General features: G+C 42.3%; 1 protein-coding gene and 1 long non-coding RNA gene across 7 annotated transcripts in view; both read right to left on the reverse strand.

Moving 5' to 3' along the window:
- LOC139164357 (uncharacterized) overlaps positions 1-19,166 on the reverse strand; it is a 283,996-nt gene that overhangs the window by 140,611 nt on the left and 124,219 nt on the right. The window lies entirely within an intron of this gene.
- Positions 1-19,166, reverse strand: part of LOC139164351 (complement factor H-related protein 1-like) — a 74,130-nt gene that overhangs the window by 43,939 nt on the left and 11,025 nt on the right. For 5 of the 6 annotated variants that reach the window (XM_070746361.1, XM_070746358.1, XM_070746359.1 and 2 more), the window contains exons 4-5: positions 12,799-12,981; positions 8,100-8,309 (exon numbers count right to left, since the gene is read on the reverse strand). In XM_070746361.1, the coding sequence (XP_070602462.1) occupies positions 8,100-8,309; positions 12,799-12,981 (393 nt within the window). The remainder of the gene's footprint in view (positions 1-8,099; positions 8,310-12,798; positions 12,982-19,166) is intronic. The other variant, XM_070746360.1, reaches the window with a different exon arrangement.

A 19,166-nucleotide genomic window follows, 5' to 3' on the forward strand; every position in this document is an offset into this window, starting at 1 on the left:
TCTATCTCGATGGCTTCCATGATTATTCTTTTGCTGTAGTGTTCTGTTTTGGAAATTAATTTAGTACTGTCAAAATCAATTTCATGTCCTGTAGTTTTGAAGTGTTGGAAAAGGGAGGAGGTTTTTTCTTTTTTTCCTTAATGCATTCTTATGTTCTGCAACACGTGCATTTACTCTCCTGTTAGTTTGTCCAATATATGTGGCTGGGCAGATTTTCAGGGCCGCCGATAGACGGGTATTACTGGGAGGGGCGTACCGGGCCCTGGGAAATTGAATAATGGGGGGCCCCTGGCGCTTCTCCTGCTGAGCCCAGCTGCTGCGGCTGGAGGCGCACCCCTCTCTAGCGTTCCTTTCGGCCGGCCGCCGCCTGTGCAAAGTTCGGCTGCGAACTCGGAAGCGCCATCCCGCCGGCTGGCTGGCTAGCTGCTGCCTGGCCCCCTCCCTCCCGGAGGAGGATCTCCCTCCGCACCACCAGCGGCGGTCCCCCCGCCAGCCAGCCAGCCGAGCCCCGTGCCCGCCGGAGCCAGCTCGTTGCTCTCCCCCTGCCGGGTTTGCAGGCGGTGGGGAGGATTGGGTGGCCCGCCAAGGCCAGGAGGGACGCCGCTGCCCCCCTTCCCTCTCTCCGCCCACCGCTGCGCCTCCTTGATGCCGAGAGGAAATGCCCCAGGCGGGGGAGGCCAGGGGGGCTCGGACCGGCCATGGAGCCAGGCCCCCTCTGCCCGAAAAGCCGCCGCAGAAGACCGCGGGGAAGGCAGGCTAACTGAGGAGGGGGCTGGGGCAGGGGCGCCTCGGTGCAGCAACCTGAGCATGCAAGAGGGAGCGGAAAGTAGGGGCTGGGCGGCGGTCTGACCCTTGGGCGCTTTGTTTCTTTTTTCTTTCTTTCTTTCTCTATTTCTCTCTTGCTCTTTCATTCTTTTTTCTTTCTCTTGCTTTCTTTCTTTCTCTTTCTTTCTCTCCTTCCTTCCCTCTTTCCATTTCTTTCATTCCCCCTCTCTTTTTATTTCTCTTTCATTCTCTTTCTTTCCTCTTTCTTTCTTTCATTTCTTTTTCTTTCTTTCTCTCTTTCTCTCTTGCTCTTTCATTCTTTTTTCTTTCTCTTGCTTTCTTTCTTCCTCTTTCTTTCTCTCCTTCCTTCCCTCCTTCCATTTCTTTCATTCCCCCTCTCTCTTTTTATTTCTCTTTCATTCTCTTTCTTTCTTTCTCTTTCTTGCTCTTTTTCTTTCTCTCTTTTACCTTCCCTTCCTCTATTTCTTCTTTTCTTTCTCCTTCCTACCTTCTTCCCTCCCTCCCTTCCTTCAGTCCTTCCTCTCTTACTCTCCCCTTTCATAAGTTTCCTTGCTTCCTTCCTCTGTTCCTGTCCCTTCCCCCTTTCTTTCTTTCCTTCCTTCCCTCCCTCCATTTCTTGCTTTTCTTCTCCTTCCTCCCTTCTTTCCTCCCTCACTCCCTTCTTTCACTCCTTCCTCTCTTACTCTCCCCTTTCACACCTTTCCTTGCTTTCTTTGCACCCTTCCTCTGTTCCTGTCCCTTCCCTCTTTCCTTCCTTCCTTCCCACCCTCCGTCCATTCATTCACCCATTCCTCTCTTGATCGCCCCTTTTACCATTCCTTCCTTCCTTCCTTCCTTCCTTCCTTCCTTCATAGCTCGCCCTCGCCTTTCTTCCCTTCCTTCCAGATGGGAGTGCCCCCTCAAGACACCCGCCTGACTGCTGGTACCCTGCTTTTTCTCTCCCCTCGTCCTTTCCAGCTCCTCTCCGGTGGCTGCCGGGTGTGGGATCCCCCTCCCCTCTCCCCTCGCTAGAAAGCACATGGTTTTGTCAACAAGAAGGGAGAAGTGCCAAGGAGCCGTAAATAAGCCTCGCTCGGCCTGACCGATGCCAGGATCTTTCTTTCCCTTGTCACTCCCGCTTCTTTCTTTCTCCTGGACGAGTCCACACAATCGGCTTAACCCAGTTCCTGAAATAGCCTATAGCAGTGCTTCCCAACCTTGACAACTTGAAGATATCTGGACTTCAACTCCCAGAATTCCCCATTCGCTGGCTGGGGAATTCTGGGAGTTAAAGTCCAGATATCTTCAAGTTGCCAAGGTTGGGAAACACTGACCTATGGGACCGCCTCGCTTGGCGTGAACCGGGAAATGATCCCCGGGGGATGGAGTGGCTTGGCGACTTAAAATAGTTTTAAAATGGCGGCAGGGGGGGCAGACACTTAGGCTGTATGGGGCCCCAAAATTCCTGATGGTGGCCCTGCAGATTTTACACGGTATTTGATAAACTCCATGGTTTTCTAGCTGGATATTGTCTTTGGGGATTCTTAGGATGTTGGCTATTTTTTTATCTGTACCAAAGGCTGTCTTGATGTTGTGTTTGCAGAGAATTTTGCTGATTTTATCTGTGGTGCCTGATTTTATCTGTGGTACGTGTCATGAAGATCGAGTCTAAGTAAACAAAAAATTCCAACTTGAAGAACTGTCTCACGAATAAAGTCTCTACCAATAGATGGCAACCATACCATCCTTAAATCTCTTATTGTTGTTTTTTTCCACATTTCAGCTTTTTAACTTTTGAATCCAAATAGTATATATATAAAGAAAATTAATAGTACGTTTCTACAAATTCACCAATATTCTTCCAAGATGATTTTTAGATGTTAACTTCTAGTCCCATTCAAAATAAAAAAACCAGCAAATTACAGTATCCATTTAGCCGCTCTCCACAAATTCTTGAAATCCTTTTCCCATAATCCATAAGCAAAAAGATTGTTCCCTCTGGCAGCAATGCTCAAATTAACAGTCAATTCTCCTCGCCACAACTCCAGCACAAAAAACTTACACTCCCTTTTCTTTTCCGGATGACTTCCAATTCTTCAAGCAAGTCTTAGAAGAACTTGATCAATTAAAGATAAATATGGCAATGAGTCCAGATGGCATCCACCCCAGAGTTCTTAAAGAACTCAGATCTGTCATTGCTACCCCCCTGACTGATTTGTTTAACCAATCCCTGTTAACAGGAGATGTTCCTGAGGATTGGAGAATGGCCAGTGTTGTGCCTATCCACAAGAAGGGCAGTAGAGAAGAAGCTGGTAACTACAGGCAAGTTAGCTTAGTTAAAATGATGGACACTCTACTCAAAAAGAGGATAAATCAGCACCTAAAAAACAATAACTTATTGGACCCAAATAAGCATGGCTTTACTGAAGGCAAATCATGTCAGACTAATCGCATTGATTTCTTTGACTATGTCACAAAGGTGTTGGATGAAGGTGGTGCCGTGGATATTCCTATCTGGACTTCAGCAAAACCTTTGATACAGTTCCACATAAAAAGCTGATAGATAAATTAGTGAAGATTGGACTTAATCCCTGGATAGTTCAGTGGATTTCAAGCTGGCTGAAGCGTAGACATCAGAGAGTTATTGTTAATGGCGAGTATTCTGAGCAGAGACAGGTTACAAGCAGTGTACCACAAGGGTCTGTTCTGGGTCCTATTCTTTTTAATATGTTTGTGAGTGACATAGGGGAAGGTTTGGTAGGGCAGGTTTGCCTATTTGCCGATGACTCTAAAGTGTGCAATAGGGTTGATATTCCTGGAGGCATCTGTAATATGGCAAATGATTTACTAGGTAAATGGTCAAAGCAATGGAAACTGCAGTTTAATGTTTCCAAATGTAAAACAATGCACTTAGGGAAAAGGAATCCTCAATCTGAGTATTGTATTGGCAGTTCTGTGTTAGCAAAAACTTCAGAAGAGATTTAGGGGTAGTGATTTCTGACAGTCTCAAAATGGGTGAGCAATGTAGTCAGGTGGTAGGAAAAGCAAGTAGGATGCTTGGCTGCATAGCTAGAGGTATAACAAGCAGGAAGAGGGAGATTGTGATCCCCTTATATAGAGCACTGGTGAGACCACATTTGGAATACTGTGTTCAGTTCTGGAGACCTGACATACAAAAAGATATTGACAAAATTGAACGGGTCCAAAGATGGGCTACAAGAATGGTGGAAGGTCTTAAGCATAAAATGTATCAGGAAAGACTTAATGAACTCAATCTGTATAGTCTGGAGGACAGAAGGAAAAGGGGGGACATGATCAAAACATTTAAATATGTTAAAGGGTTAAATAAGGTTCAGGAGGGAAGTGTTTTTAATAGGAAAGTGAACACAAGAACAAGGGGACACAATCTGAAATTAGTTGGGGGAAAGATCAAAAGCAACATGAGAAAATATTATTTTACTGAAAGAGTAGTAGATCCTTGGAACAAACTTCCAGCAGACATGGTTGGTAAATCCACAGTAACTGAATTTAAACATGCCTGGGATAAACATATATCCATTGTAGGATAAAATACAGGAAAGAGTATAAGGGCATACTAGATGGACCATGAGGTCTTTTTCTGCCGTCAGTCTTCTATGTTTCTATGTTTCTAAATCTTTCTAGCACACAGTCTTCTTGGCTAATGGCTGCTAACTGCATTTGCACTGCTGATGGTGGAGGCTCCATGTCTGGTCAACCCTGGGGTTTGCCGACCCCAAACAGGAACCAAACTAAGTCCCCTTCTTCCCCTCCCCTAATTAATATTCTTCCCCTCACCTAAACTAATATTTTAGAATCTAAAACAGTGATGATGAACTTCTTATTCCCTTGGTGCTGAAGGAGCATGCACACATGCTATCGCACATGCGCGAGTGACCACACCCATAATTCAATGCCTGGAGAGGGCAAAAACATTTTTCCCCATGTCAGGAGGTCCTCTGGAGGCCAGAAACAGCCTCTTTCCCAAGTTCTGTTGGGCACAGTAGGCTTGTGTTTCATTGTCCCCAGGCTCCAAATGCTTCCCTAGAGTCGGGGAGGGTAAAAATGCCCTCCTCCATCCTCCCAGAGGCTCTCTGCAAGCCAAAAATGCCCTCCCAGAGTCTCTGTGCAAGCCAAAAATCAGCTGACTGGCACACACATACACGTTGGAGCTGAGCTAGGGCAACGACTCGTGCCCTCATCACCTCGAGGTTCGACTACTGTAACGCTCTCTACATGGGGCTACCTTTGAAAAGTGTTCGGAAACTTCAAATCGTACAGAATGCAGCTGCGAGAGCAGTCATGGCTTCCTCAGGTATGCCCATGTTACACCAACACTTCGCAGTCTGCATTGATTGCCGATCAATTTCCAGTCACAATTCAATGTTTTGGTTATGACCTATAAAGCCCTTCATGGCATCGGACCAGAATATCTCCGAGACCGCCTTCTGCTGCATGAATCCCAGTGACCAATTAGGTCCCACAGAGTGGGCCTTCTCCAGGTCCCGTCAACTAAACAATGTCGGTTGGCGGGCCCCAGGGGAAGAGCCTTCTCTGTGCAGCCCCGACTCTCTGGAACCAGCTCCCCCCAGAGATTAGAACTGCCCCTACCCTCCTTGCCTTTTGTAAACTCCTCAAAACCCACCTTTGTCATCAGGCATGGGGGAACTGAGATATCTCCCCCGGGCCTATACAATTTATGTATGGTATGTTTGTATGTATGTCTGCTTAATAATGGTTTTTTTTTAATATTTTAAATTGTAAATTATTAGATTTGTCATGAACTGTTTTATTGTGTTGTGAGCTGCCATGAGTCTACGGAGAGGGGCGGCATACAAATCTAATAAATAAATAAATAATAAATATGGCTCCGCGTGCCACATGTGGGCACTTGTGCTATAGGTTTGTCATAACAGATCTAAAATATACTGTGAAATTATTCATCTTGATTTAATATGTTTTTAGTAGCCTTGTATTTATTTGAAAGATCATAAATAAATTCAGAAAGTTGTTATACTTATGCTTCCTCTTCACTTTGATTTTGAATTAATTGATACGCTTATACCTCCATACTGGATACACTTATTTTCAATTCCATTGTGGAGCCCAGTAGCATTTGCAATAACCTACAAGGTTACAAATCAGGGTTTCTGCATTGCAGTTCTTCTCCTGCCTGAGGTTACAGGTTCAGTAAATTGTGACAAGGAAAAGTGGTTGGGTCTTCAAATTCTCTGTGGTGGAGCTTTTAGTATTTTTAGTAGCTCTTGACTACTATTTATTTGGAACATCATAAATAAATTCGGCAAGTTGCTATAATTATCCTTTGGTTTGACTTAGAATTTAAACATAAAGGTATAATTTGACACCCTGCTTCTTACTATTTATTCCTGTGGCGATCCCAGTAGTGTTTTCAACTACCTGCAAGGTTGTAAATTAAGAGCTCCACATTGTAGTGATTCCACTCCTGCCTAAGGCCAGGCTTTCAAATGCTGTAATGGACCCCGCAGTGCTTGTTCCTTTTCCCAAAGCCGTTAAAATTCTGCTAAGAATTAGAAGTGATCTTTTATCTATAATGATAACTCTGAGGTAGAGTATCACCAATAACAATATAGATGGATTCAATTACTGGGCTGATGGATAAATTGCTGGAAGATCTAAATGATTGATTGCAACAGATTTCCTGGAGAAAATCTATGTGATTGTGAGAGTTGATATCAACTTCTTAGCATGTAATTCAACAATTAATTAGCTATTCTTGAAATTGCCCTGGGGATACCATCAAAACATCAGTTGGTCTAAAATTCAATATCCTGTATATTCAGTGTATACTCTTAACTCTGCCTTATTACAGCTGCAGGAGCTGCATTGCCTACCAATGTACCTCTGAGTGCAATCCAAGGTTTGGACACCACTTTTAAAGTTGGTTATAGCTCAAGTATGTATGACAATTTTCCAAATAACCATGGTTTGTCTAATCTGGATGGCAATACAACATTTACTAATAGTCCCCAGCTTTCAGGTTAGTCAGGAAGTGATATCACATCTTCTCTTTGCAACTCCACTCCTTGGAAACAGCTGCCTTAAGTTGAGTATGACAGCCACTCTCCTGATCTTCTTGAAGCTAGTAGATCCACAGGCAATTTTGTCTATATGTGTGCATTTTTCTTATGATTTAATTTTAGTCATGTTATTGATTTTTAAAATTATTTTATTGCTATTTTAATATCTGTAAACTGCCTAGAATTAACAAGGATAATCAGGCTACAGAAATAGAAACATAGAAGACTGACGGCAGAAAAAGACCTCATGGCCAATCTAGTCTACCCTTATACTATTTCCTGTATTTTATCTTACAATGGATATATGTTTATCCCAGGCATGTTTAAATTCAGTTACTGTGGCTTTACCAACCACGTCTGCTGGAAGTTTGTTCCAAGGATCTACTACTCTTTCAGTGAAATAATATTTTCTCACGTTGCTTTTGATCTTTCCCCCGACTAACTTCAGATTGTGTCCCCTTGTTCTTGTGTTCACTTTCCTATTAAAAAAACTTCCCTCCTGAACCTTATTTAACCCTTTACCATATTTAAATGTTTAAATGGCATGTATGCACAAACAAACCAACATCTCCACAAAGTTCTTCTGATACCTGTGGTGAAACTTGGTTCTGGGAAAGGTGGAATTGCTAAAATTGTGAAATGTCCCTCATTATACATCCACTATTCTACTAGTCCCAAGATCAAATGCAAAGCAATGTTCTCTAGATGTAACTAAAAAGGTTTTTATATTCTTGTTAGCAACTACATTGGAATTTCTTTTGGTATTGGTACTTAGATTTTGCTATGGTAACAGTTTATAAATTCCTTAAAAACAGAAATACGTAGGAAGTTGGGTTTGGAGTTTACTGTTGGCAAAAGTATTTACCATTCAATGATATAAAATATTACTGTGTAGTTATATTACCTTACACTGATGAAAAATTTTCAGGAGTACAATGGGACAGTTTTTGCCATAACTCAGCCATGAAATGATCATAGGTGTGTCTTTTATTGCACTACTCCCTTTCTAGCAATCTGAAGTCTTTCAGGTTTCTCCTATTTCACCTACATCCTGAGTGTTTCCATTGGTACCTCTAGAATGGAAAAATGTAGTCCAGCCAGGGAGGTTTCAGAGAGATAAAAATATCTGCCCCAGTAAATGACATATGTAAATTATTGCAGTTTATTCCAGCTCTAATGGTATATAGGCTCAAACTGAAGTGCTTTGGCTCTGTATTGGTGATATCAGGATTATAAAATTAAACTTTTTAAAGTCACCTTTGCATTTTGGAATCACTGGTGGTGTCCCATCACAATGGATTACAAAAGCTGATTGGGAAGAATTTGCTGCCAGGACATATCCTGTTTTACAGGTGAGCTCAATAAAACGACCATGTTGCACAAATATATTTTCAGGTGCATCTATTTCATCTTTTATCACTTCTATCTTCTGGCTTTCCAGTTCAGTCCTGGTGATCATACAGGGATCTGATATGGAAAGGAAAGGAAATCCTGTCAGGATCTGAATGCATCATATTATCATTGCAAAATGCTAATAGTAGAATTTAGTTTTCATTCACTGTCTACTTTACCTCAGAAACAGAAATGAAATTGAATATTAAGTAGAGCTGATTCAGGCAAGTGCAATTAAATGATTTTTATGCAAGAGAGAAAGAAGGCAGTGAATCTTAATGATTAGAAATGTTTATGAAAATTGAAAAGAGGATGGAAGAAGAAATTAAATCTATTTCACTAAATATTAATGGATTAAACTCACAAACTCCGGTCTGAGCGGCGAGAGGATGGTGGAGCTGCCGCTCTTCTGAGATTTGTGGAGGAAAACGCCAAACAATGACTCATTCTAGGCCAGTTATTGTTTTTGTCCTCTTTGTTGCTGAGCCCTCCATTTGGGGGTTCAGAGAGTGAATGCTGCCATTTCTGCGGGTGCCGGTTAAAAAACCCACAACTCAAACAATCCAACCAACACACATGCTATAATCCAGCTGTAGAGAAATCCTGAGATGCCATAGGATTTGAATTTTAGGAGTAGTTTGTCGTGGACCACTGAATCGAAGGCTTTGCAGAAGTCAATATAAATTGCATCAGTGGATTTTCCTTGATCTAGATGGGTAGTCAATATGTTTTTGCAATGAAGTAGGATCATTTTGCAGGATCATTTTCTTCTGAATCCAAATTGTTTGTTAGAGAGTAGGTTATTAGATTCTCAGTGAAGAGTAATTGATTGATTTATAATTGATTCCATGACTTTGCATGAGACTTGCATGAGATGCAGCAGTGATATTGGTCTGTAGTTATCAATGAGAGAAGGGTTTCCTGTTTTGAAGATGGGGATGACCATTGCTTTTGACCTATAGCTTGGGGAATGTGCTGGTCCTGAAGGATTTTTGGAAGATAATGCTTAGTGGTTCAGCTATAGAAGAAGAATGTTTTTTTTAGGAAGTATGTCTGGTCTGACTGATAGAGAAAGTCTTGTTGTTGACAAAATTGTAGAATGCTCAATTACATTTGGTGCGAAGGAGGTTTTCCTCTTGTTTGCTGGAATAGTTGAGACATTCTGCTTTTATTTGCTGGCATATGCTTTTGTAGCAGCTTTTGAAGTTGGTTACTTGGTCTTTTTTGTTTTTACGCCAAAGATATCTTTTTTTGGTTTGTAGTTTCCTTATTGAGACAGGTAAGTTATTTTGCTTTTACTTCTGGTTGATGTTAGAGGTACATGTAGTCTGATAAGCCTTTCAATTTGTAGTAAAAATGTGTTGTAGAGTTCATCAATAGTGTTGCAGTTAGAAAATAAAGTTTGCCAGTCAAGAATTGAGAGATTGGCATCTATGAGTTCGTAGTTGGCTTTCTTAAAATTGTACTTAAACTTAACTTGATTATGTAAAAACTAACACAAAATTTAAACATGGCAAAACAAAACTATTTTGAACATGCTAACAAACTGGGATGGTGGCTAGCCTATAAACTGAAAAAGAAATAGAGAAGAAACCAATAATACAAATACAGGATGAAAAAAGGAAAAATCTATATAAAAATGAGGGGAAAAAGTAAATAGCTCATTTTCCCCCAAAAAATCATATCAACAAAATATTGTAGCAGTGGACATTTAGAAGAAATGAAACTAACTGAAATTATGGAATCCAAAAAAGAATCATTTAATGAAAGAATCACAATATTGGAATTGGTAGAGGCAAGAAAAAAAAATCTCCAGGTCCAGATGGAATACCAATCAATTTCTATAAGACAATACAAGAACCACTAGATATATTAATGCAGAGATTTCCAATGATGCCTTAATCAATGCAAACATACTACAATCATGGACAGAAGCCCTTGTCTCACTTATTCCTAAAGAGGATACACAACTCACACAAATTAAGAATTATATGCCCATTTCCCTTCTTAACATAGATTGTAAGATTTTCGCAGCTATCATCTCGGAAAGATTTTTAAAAAGTCTTAAATGAAATGATACACATAGATCAAAACAGCTTTCTCCCAAAAAGAAACATAAAAAATAATATTAGAAATATAATAAATGTCCTTGAATATTATCAATCTCATCCAGAAAATCAATTAACATTAATCTTTTTAGACAGAGAAGGCTTTTGATAACATAAATTGGAAATTTATAATTTTACAATTGCAAAAGATGAACTTTGGAGATAAATTTACAAAAATGATCGAAAAAATATATACTATACTGAGAGACTACTGGCAAAATGAACATTATGAAGGGAGTAAGACAAGGGTGTCCCCTAGCTCCCTTACTATATATTTTTACATTGGAAGTCTTATTGAGTAGTATTAGAAAAGAGCAAGAAAGAGATTAAAAATCAAAAAAGTAACTTATAAACTTCAGGCATTTGCAGATTATTTAGTTTTTATATTAAAACAACCATTAACATCAAGATCCAAACTATTACAGTGCATAGAAGATTATGGTAAGGTAGCTCTTAAAAGCAGTAGGAACAAAATGAAAATAATAATGAAAAACCTTACAAAAAAGCAAGAAAGGCAATGGGAAGAGGAAATGCTATAAAGGTTACAAAAAATATAAAACATCTGAGAATTTGGTTAACATCTAAGTGCTCAACTTTGAAAAAAGATAACTATGATAAAAGCACTGCTCAAAAAAATAAAGGCAACACTTAAACAATACAATATAACGCCAAATAAATCAAACCTCTGTGAAATCAAACTGTCCACTTAGGAAGCAACACTGATTGACAATCAATTTCACATGCTGTTGTGCACATTCAACTTTGTAAAGAATAAAGTATTCAATGAGAATATTTCATTCATTCAGATCTAGGGTGTGTTATTTGAGTGTTCCCTTTATTTTTTTGAGCAGTATAGTTCAACAAGTCAAAAAAGATCTAGAAACCTGGAAGAAGCTTCAATTGTCCTTTACAGGTGGGATAGCCTCTGCAAAAATGAACATACTGCCCAGATTTTTTTAAAAAATATTTTTTTCATATTTCTCCACATTTATCTCATAACAACACGATACATATACAGTAAAAATAAGTCCATAATGTTCATTTCATACATATCATCAATAGCTTATTTTAACTTCAAATCTTACTGTTATTAGTCAGTCTATCACTATCTTCTCTATTCACTTCCTTTTCTCTCTCTACCCCTCCCATCTACCTTGTTTTCCCCTTTCTACTTCTTTCTTCTCTCCACCTCTTCTCTCCCCCTCCTACTTCCTCTTTCTCAGAGATTCTCTGAGTGAATTAATTATATTCTATATTATATTTAGGAAATGGGAAGAGGAAACGTCTATATAGGTTACAAAAAAAATCCTCTGTGGCTGCAGAACCTGCCCCACCCCTCTCACAGCCCCTTCCTTAGCAGCAAGATGAGGAGGAGAAGCCGCAGCCGCTAGCAAAGCCAGAAAGAGGGTCAGATCAGGTGGGTGGGAGGCATCAGCAAGAGGGCAGGGGCGTGAGGAGGCCAGAGGTGCCTGGGGGGGGGCTGCAGCGATGGCCGCCGGCAGTAGATATAGGTGGTGGGAGAAGGAAAGGGAGCCGCCCCCGCCCGCCACGGATGGGCTGGTGCCGAGCCTCTCAGTTGTGGCCTCCCCACCTCCCTCACCCTGGCGGGCTGGCAGGGGGATTGGTAGCACACATACATGTGCGCCCGACATTCAAAATAAGAAGAAACCTTTGTCGGCCTCCACACGCTCCCCGCCCCCAACTCCAATGTTGCGTGGCCTTGTAAAAGGCCGTGCGGGGGGTAGTTTTTGGGTGTGCAGCTGCACGGGCGCGCGCCTGAGATGGAATATTGCTGCCTGCACAGCTCCAGCTGACCGGCCGGACCACAATCCTTTTTTAAAATTTATTTTTTATTTTTTTAAAATCATCTGCATATGCACACCTCTTCGGTCTGCCAGAAGTGGAGCCAAAGGCACATTGGAGGTTTTGGTGGCCTAACCAGCTGCAAGTTCAAAACCACCTAATCAGAGATTCACTTTTCAAAACATGGCAAAAAAATGAAAAGAAACCACTGTAGCCAAATACCCACCTGGCTCTCTACGACAGAAGCCTTAATTTATACAAACTTAATACATATGGATAAAATGAAGACATATAAAGAAGTCTTAAAGGAACAGGGAGAACTAAAAACAAGAGAAGAATTAAGACAGCATGGCATAGAAATGGATTGGCGCCATATCTTCAAATAACGTCTAGATACAAACAAGATATAGCACAATATGGATTTCAGAAAAAAGATAATAGAAAAAAGATTTAAAAAGGAGGTATGTATATATGTATATATTATGCTTGTTTCTCACAAATACTAAAGAGGGACAAGCAAATAAGAAAATAATATAAATGAAAGTGGGACAATTGTGCATAAACCAGAATGTAATATTTTTAAAATGTAAAACATTCAATAAAAAATATTAATTAAAAAATAAAATTGAATAAAGATTTTCTTTTCTACTTACCTAGGCAAATGGGCACTTTTGTCCAGGTCCCATTGTCACAAAAAGATCTGTTCTGGCCTTCTATGGCATAATAGTTTTGGCATCTGAATTCTACTGAAGAGCCAGATCTGTACTGCTTCTCAGATAAAGTAGTAATGTCTCCATTCTCAGTCCTGGGTGGACCACTGCAGTTTTTTCCTACCTCTATTAAATAAGGGGGAGGGGGAGAGACAATAGGCCAAGAAATGTTAGCTGAAGTTGCTGACATTCGTTATAATAAAAATTACAAGTAATGGTTTAAAATTACTACTATTTTTAAATTTTTGTAAATTATTACTTATTACTGTATTTTTGGTGTATAAGGCACACTGGAGTATAAGACCCACCTTAGTTTTGGGGGAGGAGAACAAGGAAAAAATTCTGCCGCCGCCTTCCATCAATTTGCCTCCCAACAAATAGCAAACAGTACAGATGATATACACCATTTGCTGTGTATTTCTGTGCATGTACTGTATGTCTGACCCATAGAAATAGCAAAGAATGAGAGAAATATACAGTATATTAACCCTGCTGCTCTCCTCACATTTACTGTACACTTTTGGTACTCGGGTCCTTTTAGACCTGGAGTAAAAAAAGGTTGGTTTTAGCTATTGGAAGTGGTTTTTTGAATAGTCTGGTGTTGGGGAGGCCAAAGATAGTATAAAGATTCAGATTTGGCAGGCTAATCTATCTGTAAATTGAAAAAAAATGCACACAGCCGGGGGGCAGGCTTTTATGAGCAAAATAACCAAATAAGCATAATTTTTCATTTCATTTTTCATTTCATTGTGTTCAGAAATATTCAAATTAGTATACTAATGAAAAAAGTATTTAAAAAACACACACTTCCAGTAGGTAAAACCAACCTTTTTTTTACTCTGGGTCTAAAAGGACCCAGAGGATAACAAGTATAAGTATTTTTGCCCAGCAAAAACTAAACAACCAAAAAAAACCACAAACAAAGAATTCCTCAAATGAGACAAAGTCATGTAATTTCAAGTTCCAGATATGAAGGGAAATTTTTTTACAGGGTCTCAAATTTCGTTTTTGGATTAAAAGGACCCAAAGAGGGTTAATGCCAGTAATTTTCTACTACGGCTTGACTTCCTGGCTCCAATCCTCCCCCGCAGGGAGGCGGAACCAATGAAGATGTTCCGCCCCAGGCGCCTGATGGACCCAGAAGGCTTTCAGACGGCGCTTGGGGTTATTCCAGAGGCACTCGTCCACAGTTCGGCGGAGTCTCTCACGGAGGCCTGGAACAGGGCTGCAGCGGGGGCTCTTGACCGGATTGCGCCTTTGCGACCTCTCCATGGCGCTAGACCCCGTAGAGCCCCATGGTTCAACGAGGAGCTCCGGGAGTTGAAACGCCAAAAGAGACGTCTAGAGAAGCGATGGAGGAAGAGTAGGTCTGAATCCGATCGAACACTTGTAAGAGCTTTTATTAAGACTTACAAAGTGGCGCTCAAGGCGGCAAGATGCGCGTACCATGCCGCCTTGATTGCATCAGCGGAATCCCGCCCGGCCGCTCTGTTTAGGGTGACCCGCTCCCTTCTCAACCAGGGGGGAGTTGGGGAGCCCTTACAGAGTAGTGCCGAGGATTTTAACACGTTTTTCGCTGATAAAGTCGCTCGGATCCGGGCCGATCTCGACTCCAATTGTGTAACAGAGTCGACTGACAACGAGTCAGTCGAGGTGACTGGGGCACGTACTTGTCCACCTGTCTGGGAAGAGTTTGATCTGGTGACACCTGATGAAGTGGACAAGGCCATCGGAGCTGTGAGTTCCGCCACCTGTTTACTGGATCCGTGTCCCTCCTGGTTGGTTTCGGCCAGCAGGGAGGTGACACGGAGCTGGGCCCAGGAGATTACCAACGCTTCCTTGGGGAGGGGAGTTTTTCCATCACTCTATAAAGAAGCGCTTGTGCGCCCCCTCCTCAAGAAGCCCTCTCTGGACCCAGCCGTACTTAACAACTATCGTCCAGTCTCCAACCTTCCCTTTATGGGGAAGGTTGTCGAGAAGGTGGTGGCACTCCAGCTCCAGCGGTCCTTGGAAGAAGCCGATTATCTAGGTCCCCAGCAGTCGGGTTTCAGGGCCGGTTACAGCACGGAAACCGCTTTGGTCGCGTTGATGGATGATCTCTGGCGGGCCCGGGACAGGGGTTTATCCTCTGTCCTGGTGCTCCTTGACCTCTCAGCGGCTTTCGATACCATCGACCATGGTATCCTTCTGCACCGGCTGGAGGGGTTGGGAGTGGGAGGCACTGTCCTGCAGTGGTTCTCCTCCTACCTCTCTGGCCGGTCGCAGTCGGTGTTAGTGGGGGGTCAGAGGTCGACTCCTAGGTTTCTCCCTTGTGGGGTGCCTCAGGGGTCGGTCCTCTCCCCCCTGCTATTCAACATCTACATGAAACCGCTGGGCGAGATCATCCAAGGACATGGGGTGAGGTATCATCAATATGCGGATGATACCCACCTTTACATCTCCACCCCATGCCCAGTCAACGAAGCGGTGGAAGTGATGTGCCGGTGCCTGGAGGCTGTTGGGGCCTGGATGGGTGTCAACAGACTCAAGCTCAACCCGGATAAGACGGAGTGGCTGTGGGTTCTGCCTCCCAAGGACAATCCCATCTGTCCGTCCATCACCCTGGGGGGGGAATTATTGACCCCCTCAGAGAGGGTCCGCAACTTGGGCGTCCTCCTCGATCCACAGCTCACATTAGAACAACATCTTTCAGCTGTGGCGAGGGGGGCGTTTGCCCAGGTTCGCCTGGTGCACCAGTTGCGGCCCTATCTGGACCGGGACTCATTGCTCACAGTCACTCATGCCCTCATCACCTCAAGATTCGACTACTGTAATGCTCTCTACATGGGGCTACCTTTGAAAAGTGTTCGGAAACTTCAGATCGTGCAAAATGCAGCTGCGAGAGCAGTCATGGGCCTACCTAGGTATGCCCATGTTTCACCATCACTCCGCAGTCTGCATTGGTTGCCGATCAATTTCCGGTCACAATTCAAAGTGTTGGTTATGACCTTTAAAGCCCTTCATGGCATCGGACCAGAATATCTCCGAGACCGCCTCCTGCCGCACGAATCCCAGCGACCGATTAGGTCCCACAGAGTGGGCCTTCTCCGGGTCCCGTCAACTAAACAATGTCGGTTGGCGGGCCCCAGGGGAAGAGCCTTCTCTGTGGCGGCCCCGGCCCTCTGGAACCAACTCCCCCCGGAGATTAGAACTGCCCCTACCCTTCCTGCCTTCCGTAAACTCCTTAAAACCCACCTTTGTCGGCAGGCATGGGGGAACTGAAACATCTCCCCCGGGCACGTTTAATTTATGCATGGTATGTCTGTGTGTGTGACTGTTAGCATATGGGGTTTTTTAAATATTTAAATATTTTAAATTTGTCTGATTGCTTATGATTTGTTTTTTACATGTTGTGAGCCGCCCCGAGTCTTCGGAGAGGGGCGGCATACAAATCTAAGTAATAAATAAATAAATAAAATAAGTTTTCTTAAATGTAGTCATTTTTTCCAATTATTTAAATAGATCTACTCCAAACATGACTTAGTCAGGGCTTAACTTGGCTGCCTTATTTTAATATTAAACAGGAACACTGTTGTATTTCAGACTATACTTGTACAGATGCTGTTAAAATTGATGTGGCTTTCTTGAAGTATACTTATTCCCTGCTATTTAAAAGAATATACAATAGCACTGGGCCTCTTCAGATCATGCATTTATTTTAAAAAGCTTCTTCATTTTGTTAAGTTGTCTTGAATAATAAAGCAGTCTTTAAAAATAAGTCTAATAATTTGAACATTCCATAGGCATTTATAATTATTTACTTGTCTCCTTGCAGCAAACAACAGCCAGTTTTAGCACAGCCTGATTAGCACAATTAAGTAAAAATCTGCCTCTGCCTCTATCTCTCAGCAATTTGCCACATTGCAGTTTCAGTTTTAGCACAAGGACCTTTGTCCAGTTGTTAATCTAATCTAATTTGCTAATAATTTCAGGTTGCAGGGATTGCCATAGCCTATTGCTGCCTGCCTGCAGCCTGAATCAACTGTTGGTCAGGAGGCCGATAATCAGTGGCTAGTTCTAATTAGGTTCTGCACTGTTTGCTGCAAGAAGGCAAATTGCTGGGAGGCAGAAGACAAAGGGTGAGGCTGGCTGGGCAAGGCTATATTCAGTTTATAAGACACACCCACATTTCACCCTCTTTTAGGGGGGAAACGTACATCTTATACTCCAAAAAATACAGTAAGTGCTCATTACTGCTTTTTCCCCCTGTGCATTCACAAATCGATTGTGCTCTATGTTGACCAAGATCTTGACAGAATTAGCTAATCTGACGATTCATCATGTCTGGTCTACTTTGGATGATTGACACATAATCACTTTCCATTAAAGACTGTGAAGGGTAATATTCGATTAGATAGAGATGATAAAGTAACTGCATAGTAATATCATATGTAAATTAATACATAAGGATAAGTTATTCTCAGGCCATTATATGTATATATTTCAATCTTTATATTTTGTTGTTTCACTTGTTCTAAATAACATGCTACCAATTTATCTGCTTATTCAATTTACAATTATGTTATAAATATGTTTCTTAGGAGAAATGTTTCTCTCAGATTTATAATGCACAAGATTTAGACTTCCACCTATAAATAGCAATAGCACTTAGACTTATATACAGCTTCACAGTGCTTCACAGACCTCTCTAAGCAGTTTACTGAGTTAGCATATTGCTCCCAACAATCTGGGTCCTCATTTTACTCAGAAGGATGGAAGACTGAATCAATCTTGAGAGAGTGAGAATTGAACTGCAGAACTTCTAGCAGTTGGCAATCAGCAGAAATAGTCTATAGTACTGTGGTCTAACCACTGCACCACCATGGCTCTAATAAATGATGATGAAGGAACAGAATGACAATTTTTTTAAAAAAATCTTCTGAACTAATTTTTTGTAGGGCTATAAAAATTATCATAACAATCTGAGAATCAAATGTCTTCAAACAAACGATAATAAAATATCCTTCATCTTTCCAAACCTTTATAATTATTAACTAAATAATGTATTTTTCAGTGTATAAGACGCACCTAGATTTTAGAGGAGGAAAACAAGAAAAAAAGTATTCTGGACCAAATGGTGTAGTATTATGTTGTTTAATAAAATACCAGGGTAGCAGAATACTTTTTACAACCATGTATACTTCTTAAAACCATGTACACTTTTTACAAACTTCAAACTTGACAGCTTCAAGGACTTCAAGCTTGGGGACTTCAACTCCCAGAATTCTTCCACCAGTTATGCTACCTTAGGAGTGGGAGCTGAAGTCCACAAGCCTTAATCTTGCCAGGTTTGAAGACACTTGAACTCCTAACCTCTAACTCAGGGGTCTTTAAACTTGACAGTTTAAAGACTAGTGGACTTCAACTTCCAGAATTCCTCCACCAGTCATGATACCTTAGCAGTAGGAGTTGAAGCCCACACGCCTTAATCTTGCCAGGTTTGAAGACCCTTGCACTTCCAACCACTAACCCAGGGGTCTTCAAACTTAACAGTTTTAAGACTAGTGGACTTCAACTCCCAGAATTCACTCCACCCACTTACCCCTTAGCTACCCACCCAGATTTCTTTCTTGCTTTACTAAAACTTGGAAGGCCAGTTTGCACTTCTGCGGAGGTAGGGGGAATGAGAAGCAAAGGGAGGGGAATCCACCCACAGACCTCTCCCTCCCGCCCTCCCCCCTACCTCGCTCTCTCTGTCTCTCTCTTCTTCCTCTATTACTCTCCAATGCAATTTGTTGGAACCGGCCTGCTGTAGCTGCCGTCGCACGCGCCCTCCTCACCTACCTCCCGAAGGCACCCCCGTATGCAGAAGATTAGGGTGGGAGCTGATGGAACTGAGCCCCCTTGCACAGATCAAGGCCCTGCAGGCTTTCTCCAGCGGCTGGATACACAGAGTACTGGGGGGATGCACACATGCTCCTCCGCAGCTGCTGCTGCGCGTCTCATATCACTTGCCCGGGGGCAGGCATTTCTTGCAGGGTCCCTGCCAGCACCACCACCAGTTTGGATGGGGGCGGCTAGTCGCCATAGGCATCCAAAATGGGAGCAGTGCCGGCAGGGATGCCGTGAGAAACGCCTGCCACTGGGCAAATGATACAGGGTGTGCGGCTGCAGCTGAGGGGAAGCAGACAGATGTCGCTTGGCACTCTGTGTATCCAGTTACTGGAGAAAGCCCATGGGGCAGCCTTGATCAGCGCGAGGGGGGTCAGCTCCATTAACCCCCACCCCAATCTTCTGCCTTTGGGGGTGCCTTTGGGAGGTTGCAGGTGAGG

This window comes from Erythrolamprus reginae, chromosome 3 (genome assembly GCF_031021105.1).
Source record: "Erythrolamprus reginae isolate rEryReg1 chromosome 3, rEryReg1.hap1, whole genome shotgun sequence".
Lineage (NCBI taxonomy): Eukaryota > Metazoa > Chordata > Lepidosauria > Squamata > Dipsadidae > Erythrolamprus > Erythrolamprus reginae.